General features: G+C 45.4%; 1 protein-coding gene across 15 annotated transcripts in view; it reads left to right on the forward strand.

Annotated features, from left to right (window-relative positions):
* The window catches only part of SH3D19 (SH3 domain containing 19), a 144,817-nt gene that overhangs the window by 108,407 nt on the left and 28,753 nt on the right, over nt 1-7,657 (forward strand). For all 15 annotated transcript variants that reach the window (XR_003092957.1, XR_003092955.1, XR_003092956.1 and 12 more), the window contains one exon: nt 6,218-6,330. Coding sequence is in view for 6 of the 15 variants with exons in the window: in XM_025198530.1 (XP_025054315.1) it covers nt 6,218-6,330 (113 nt within the window). In the remaining 9 variants the exon portion in view is untranslated. The remainder of the gene's footprint in view (nt 1-6,217; nt 6,331-7,657) is intronic.

A 7,657-nucleotide genomic window follows, 5' to 3' on the forward strand; every position in this document is an offset into this window, starting at 1 on the left:
AGGGCTCCATTCATCCCAGCCCCTGCTCCTGCCCCATTCTGTTATTTTAACTTTGAAATCCCAAGTCTCACAATGGTTTTGCAGCAGTTGACATTGCTGATGGAGGTGCAGACCCCTTTGGAAAATTTGAATGGAGGTTGCAGACCCTTTTGAATTGTAGGTGTGGGTATTCACATACTTCTGATTGAACATAGTCATCTTTTACAGACCCCTTAAACATAGTCTGTGGACTCCAGGTTGAAAATGCTGTTATATGGTACTTCTCATTTCAGCTATTTTGTTTTCTGGTTGTGTGTGAGGGTTTAAAGTAGCAATTTTGTTGATTCAGAGACTGGGATCAGTGATGTAGGAAGCTCCTTCTAGTCATATGTAAATCTACTAGGAAAAACACCTTCTTACTTAGATGTGGATGTATGTGCTAAACTTTCTGGTTTGCAAGGCCTTGTATACTGTCAGCTATAGGAAATAGTCTAATGGTAGTGGCCAGTCACGTTGTGTATAGGAAAGCTGCCCCTGTCTAAGAGCCAGATTCTAAGTGCACCTGCTTGGACTCCTCTAAACCAGGAAACCCAAGATGGGTGGGTACCCTGATTGCTGCTCTTTGTAACTTACTCTTAAGATTAAGATGGAGGTGTGTTACAAAATTGGGCATGTTTAGGGTTACCATACATCCAAGTTTTCCTGGACATGTCCCCTTTTTTGACCCCATCCTTGTGTCCAGGCGGGTTTTTAAAATAGGAGCAAATGTCCGGGTTTTTGGTTTGTCTCTGCTTTTCCCGGGCACAAGCAGCTTGGATGCTTGGGGCTGGGAGCAGCAGGCAAGGTGATTGGCTGTCAGGGGTCACGTGTTCTGCATGTGGGCCCTGGCGAGTAAGATAGAGAGAGAAAGAACAAATGTATGTGTGTGCATGCACAGGAACTGCGTGGGCAGCCAGGCTGTGGAGACAGGGGACTCTGAGTCAGGAGTGAGGGGCACTGGCAGGGCTGGGGGGGCAGGGGCTTAGGAGTGAGAGGCAGAGGCAGGGTACAGGCATATCACTGCCCTGCCTCCCACAATAATATACCCACCCCCTGCCAGCTCCTCCCCCTCCCCCTGACAGGTGTCCTCTTTTTTGATCCTGGAAATATAGTAATCCTAATGTTCATGTTTTCTTGGGGACTGAAGCACAGTGGAATGAGCCTTTCAGTGCCTACATATACTTAGGTGCCTAATAGGTAGAATGGGATCAGGCCTTCATTTTCTTCCTTTAATTTAATAATCATGCCCAGGCAGACTTTTTTTTTTTTTTTAATGGATTCCCTTTTGCCCTGCCAAACAAATGGTAAGTAATCTCTTGCTGCTCTCTAGTGGCAATGGACTTTCCCTCAAGGGGCTGTCAGTTGCACTGTACTGAACTACTGTTGGCAGACAGATGTGATGGGTTATTTCATAGGAGACTGCAACTAGGAGAGATTTGGAGTCCAAGGGGAAGAGCTGGGGTTCCCAGGAAGCAGAATAAACTGTGAAACTATCAGTTCCCTCAGTGGATCTGACTTTCTTGGCTAAAAACAGAAGTCAGATTTCTTTTGAGACAGCCTTTTTTTCCTGGGATCTTACAGGCATACAGATCCATTGTCTCACTTTAAGTACCAGTGAAGTATCCAAGATCCCTCTGCCCCGCCCCTAACCAGCATATTTGAGTTAATTCCCATTCAGGCTGCAGGTGTAAACCATAAAAACAGGGTTGATCAAAGTCTGATTGTCCCAGGCCTTGACTCTCATTAAGGGGAGGTGGGGGCACAGCTTGCATGGCAGTTGACTTGAATTAGCCAAATTGTCCTGGGGGAAAAGTACTATTTGTACTTCCCAGGTACTCAAAGTGGGACTGTGGGATTGTATAGCTGTAGGAACTAAAAAGTTTTGTCCCAGGAGAAATCCAACGTCTGTTTTTAGCCTATATGATAGTCTCTTGCCTGCTTTGATACAAGTCAAACCTGGGACAGTAAGACCTGGGATACACCTAACATCTGCTTTTACCCTTTGTTGTCATACTGAAACCTTTGCAGAAACCTAGGCTCTTAGATTTAAAATAGACAACCAGCTTGATTCAGGGATGTATTTGGTAGTGGTGTTGGTATGAGACACAAAGAAATGCAAAACTCTAGAACTCTTGGTTCAAAGATAATACCTTTTATTAGACCAACTAAGAAATTGCAAAAATTATCTTTTTCTGCAAGCTTTCAGGCACACAGGACTTAGGGAAAATTAAAGATGGTAAAAGGTTCCCATACATAGAAAATAAAACTTCATTTTTGCACAGAGAGAGCTGAAGGTGGAAGTCTATTCCTCTGGGTCCATGAGAGTGTCTTTGTGAGTTGCTCTTTGTTGTACAGATAAGGCAGGATTCCTTCTCTGGTGGTGTCAAATGGCTGGAAGGCAGGGAGTTGTAGAAATCTTTCTTGTTGTTCAGCATTGAGATTTAATCCAAAATCGGCTAAAATTTGGCAGCTTCCATGTTTCAGGGATGTATTTGGTAGCTGTGTTGGTCTGAGACAAATAAATGCAAAACTCTATAACTCAGGGAAAATTAAAGATAGTAAAAAGTCCCCATAGGTAGAAAATAAACTTCATGGAAGATGCCAAATTTTAGCCAATTTTGGATTGAAACTTTTTACCATCTTTAATTTTCCCTGAGCCTGAGGAAGGGCATGTGTGCTCGAAAGCTTGCAGAAAAAGACTTTTTGTGGGGGATTTGTTAGTTGGTCTAATAAAAGGTATCATCTCTGAACCAAGAGTTCTAGAGTTTTGCGTTTCTAACCAGCCTGATTCACATTTGATTCCTCGCAGACTTTACAGACTGACAAGCCCATTGTCCCACAGTAAGTATCTGTGAATTATTCGAACGAATGCTTTGCTTCAGAACAATCACTGCTAATTTGACTTAATTGCCATTTAAGCCCAGTTTGTAAAGGGTTGTGCCAAGTCATATATCCCAGCCTAAACAAGGCTGCATTAAACCTGTCATCTGTTTTTAGCTTTAGCTGGAGAAAAGGCCTTGCCCACATGAGACTCTATGCTTGGTGAAACCCAGGAGAGCCCACAAGAAAGGTTGAAGTATCACAATAAAAAGGGTGTTCCTGCCTACCTTCCTTTGGAGGGAGAGAAAGGGACCCTGAAGGGAACTAACTAACACAGCCCCAAAAGCAAACAGCACTGTCAGACAAAGGATGGTGCCCATACACATAGGAATTTACTGTGTCAGTACCACCTGCCAGCAGCCCCTGGCCATGGATTTGCTAGTGAGCTCCAGCTAAGAGTTTGAGCTGTTCCTCAAATTTTGAAAATGGAAAAAGTACAGAATGGGAATAACACCCTGCTTTTGAGTACTGAACTGTTAGGATTGGCAATATTGTTTCTGTAAAGGACAGATGGAGAAATTAGGCCATTTGTATATGTGTCAGGATTTTAAGTGTTGTATAAAAATAAATCTCTAATGTCCTTTTTAAGTCAATGAGGTATGCTAAGAGGAGATTTCTCTCAGTGTTTGCCCAGGCACTGCTACTCAGGCTATGAATTTGCCTTTGTGGGTGGAGGGGGGTTTGTTCTTGCTTTTAAATTTCAATTTTAAATTCCAGATTTTTGGGTTGATTCTGTAGGACAAAACAAGTGACATTCATCTCTTCCTTCCTCCACCCCAACTCCCCTCCCCAAACTAATGTAGTCTCCTGAATGCAATAAGCAACTGATTCACAGAGTAAAACTGTAGATCCCATTCGCTGTTAAAAGATTATCAAAATTTTAGATTATTGCCCACATTGACTGAGCGTTTTATGGTGTTCTGATCATAGAATGCAGACCTGGTGGGCTTGAAGCATATCAGAAGTTTGCTGTATGATTGCATCATATGAATATACAAAAAAAATCTGTAAAATAGTTTGAAAAAGAGCCCATTGCGTAGACATGTTATGAGTAAAAATGGTGGTAGAACTTGCCCAAGCACTTTGCAGATCTCAGTAACAGAGAGCATTTAATGTCAATGGTAATGGTACATAATCATTTAATCCTGTGTTCTTTAATGATGGGCTGTGGATGAGCTCCTCACTTTGTAATAACAGGAGCCATACTGGTGCCTCCTAGTATTCTCTGCTTCCCCTCCTCCTTGCAGCTATTCTCCAGCCTGATGGATGCTTTAGCTCAGGGGTGGGCAATTATTTTGGCTGGAGGGCCACTTAAGGAGTTTTGGGTGAGCTGTTGCAAGCCGAGGGAGAGGGGAGTAGGGGGGAGGGGAGGGGCAGTTGATCCTATCTGGCCTGGTCCCATCTGCCCCACACCCCCCTCTAGGGACTCCAGACAGAGGAAGCAGGTGGGGTCTCCATGGAGACCGTCCTGGGAGCCCCACAGGCAGGGTGCACTCAGCTGGGCAGATGAGATGATAGTATTGCAAACCCTACTGTGAGACACACTTAAAAAGCAAGAGATTTGGAATGTAAATCATGAGATGTTATTTTTGAAGTGTGTGGGGGGATTGTTTGTGAAGGTGTGGGGGGCTGTGGGTGTGTGTGGGGTTTGGAGCCTGGGGAGGGGCAGGGGCCACACATCCTGGCAAGGATGTAGGGTACTGCAGGGTACTGTGGGTCAGGAGTGAGGGGCAGCAGCAGCGCTAGAGAGGCTGTGGCTTGGGAGTGAGGGACAGACACACAGACACGCATGCACCCAGCTGCCCATAGCTCTGTTGCATGACCCGCCTGGCCCTAGGACCCCATTCCCCCCAGCCCCTGCCCCATTCCCTCCCTCACCATTGGGGCCTCAATCTGCCCCCACTCCCCAACTGCTTCCCTCTCCCCCTGCCTGTCCACAGACTTACCAGCTTGGTGGGAAGGGCCAGGATTGCAGGGTGGTGATAGTGCGGGGCCAGGGCCTGGGGCAGAGCTGCAATCCACTCCTCACACATCCCTGCGACAAGCATGAGCAGAAATATGTGGGGAGTGGACTGTGGTTCTGTCCCAGGCACCAGCTGCATTGCTATGGTGAGGCACCCCGTGCCTGGCCAGCAGCTGCAGGGGGGCACAACTCTATGCCGCCGCTGCCCCCACTGCTGCTGGGTGGGCAGAGGGTGCCTTGCTATGGTGATGCAGCTGGCTTGGGGGTCCTGGCAGCAGTGGTGACAGCACCAAACCCCACTGCTCCACTCCACCCTCCTGTGTGGAGGCCCCAGGGGGAGGGCAGCAGGGTGGGGAGCCCCAAGCCTGCAGTGAGCGGTCCACATCCTCCCCTTCCCCACACACAAATCTGCCCCCCATGCATGTGCCCCCCATGTTTCCCTCTCTGGGAGTGCACCACCCGTGGCTTCATCCCACTCCCCAGCTGGACCCCACAGCCATGCATTCCCATTCTGGCCCTGGGCCCTGTCCTGGCTAGGCAGCTCCTGCAGCCTCAGCTGCCAACCCTGCCTCATTCCCTCCCTCACCGTGTGGGCTTCAATCTGCCTCCCTCCCCATAGACTTACCTGCAGGGAGCTGCTTTCCACTGCTGTCTGGTTGTATTCCTGGCCGCATGATGAATGCGTACACATACATGCACATGGCGCCCTTGCCTCCCACTCCCCCAGCCCCAAGCAGCTCCTTGCAGGAACTCTACCAGCCTGCAAGGGGTAACCCACAGTTTCCTGCATTTTTCCGCAGTGAACAGAAAACCTGGATGCCTGCACATGATACTGGGACGATAGTTGACTGTGTCCAGGGGAATCCAGGACAAATGCTGTCCTGGAGTCATTCAGCCCAGGACCAGGACTTGATGTTTACGTTTCAGGACTGTCCTACCCAATTAGAGATGTGTGGTCACCCTAGTGCCAGATTTGGGGGCAGAGACACAGTCAGCAGCAGCTAAAAGAAACCACCACCATGGGGGGCTACCAGAAATTCTGATCCAACATATAGTGGTGACTCATCTGAGATCTCATATAGTGGTAACTGATCTGAGATCTCAGTAACACAGCTTGGAAATAGCTGTTGTCCTAAGAGAGATCAGTTACACAAAATGGGAACACTCCCACAAGGATCTTCAAAGAAGTCCTTTCTTGCAAGTATTTTTCACTGCTCCTGTTCAAACCTTTCCAGAAGAGGCCAAGGGACTTGTGTTCACAAAGAATTGAAAGGGAATCAATTTTGATCATTTACACATCTCTCTCCTTCATTCCCTGTTGATATCTAAACTCATTCAGTTTAATATTTTTTCTAGCTTTAAATGAAGTTCTTCACATTCCCCCACCGCTTCCTGCTGAAAAGCCTATTGGGAATACTTCTGAGATTGCAGCCGGGAAACCCGGTAATGTTGAGCAAACAAAAAAAGTGGTAAGTTGCCATTATTTTCCTGTATTACATCTTTTGGTTGACAAACTAGATTGGCTGTTATGAACACCTGTCCACTGTGAAATGAGTTATTTGAGGGGATTGAAGTTTATTTTAAATTACCTTTTTCTTCAGCTTTATTATTTCTAATGTTTGAGGCGCCTCCATGCTGGAAGACAGTTTGATTTTTAATTTTTAATCATAATTACCTTTTGATTTACTAGATGCAAAATCCCCACCTGGGGTGCTTGGCAATGCAGCCTTTTTATGTACTCTTTTGTTGTCCCCATGCCTCTAGTTGCAGTATGCAGATATTTTCCTATCTTTGTTTTTAGGGCCAAACAAATCTCTTCTCAAATGAGATCTTCCACATCTTACTTCTGACCAATGAAGTGCTGGTAGCATTAGTTAGTATTGGAGGTCTGAGAAAATGGTAATTCTTCTCCTTTGGCTTTCTGATTTACTGTAGTAGTACTTTGAAAATGCTAAGAAAATGGCAATAAAACTTCCAAATCTGTATGGCAAGAATGGTGGAGACAGCAGCTAAAATAATGAACAGAAAAGAAATTAAATCATAAGGCCCATACAGGTACTTCACTTGTACAAGCAGTGGTAGAGAAAGCATTGGCAGTTATGGAATTCCTATATCCTAAAAATGTATGCAAAGCCTTGTAGTCGGTGGCAGCAAAACTACAAACCCACAAGCTGTAGAGGTATTCCTTCAGCAGCAAATAATCAAAGTATGTTGGTTAGAAATGAAAAATGAAGTGAGAATCAGGGTTAATGCTATTTCCGCAGCATGCAATACATAGTGCTTGATTAAGGATAAGTCTCTCTCATCAGTCAAGTATAATACAAACTAGAAAGAAACCTGGAGCCAGATTCATAGCAGAATTTTAGCCAGTGAATCCTTACAGCTTTATGTCTGGCCTGAATTTGGCCCTTATGCCTTCACTTTAAAATAAGTAATGGGAAAAGAGGTTTGGCCTATAGCTGAGTGCACAGAATGTGCTGAGCTATGATCATATGGTTAGTCAAACTGTTGTCTTCCATTACATTCAACAAGATTTTTAAAATCATAGAATCATAGAAAATTAGGGTTGGAAGGGACCTCATGAGGTCATCTGGTCCAACCCCTTGCTCAAAGCAGGACCATCCCCAACTAGATCATCCTAACCAACACTTTGTCTAGACAGGCCTTAAAAACCTCCAAGGATGGAGATTCCACAACCTGAGTAACTTGTTCCAGTGCTTTACTACCGTAAGAAAATTTTCCTAATATCTAACCTAAACTTCCCTTGAAGTTTAGGTTACCACAACAAAAAAAATC

The sequence above is a fragment of the Alligator sinensis genome, unplaced genomic scaffold, assembly GCF_000455745.1.
Source record: "Alligator sinensis unplaced genomic scaffold, ASM45574v1 scaffold169_1, whole genome shotgun sequence".
Taxonomy (NCBI): Eukaryota; Metazoa; Chordata; order Crocodylia; family Alligatoridae; genus Alligator; species Alligator sinensis.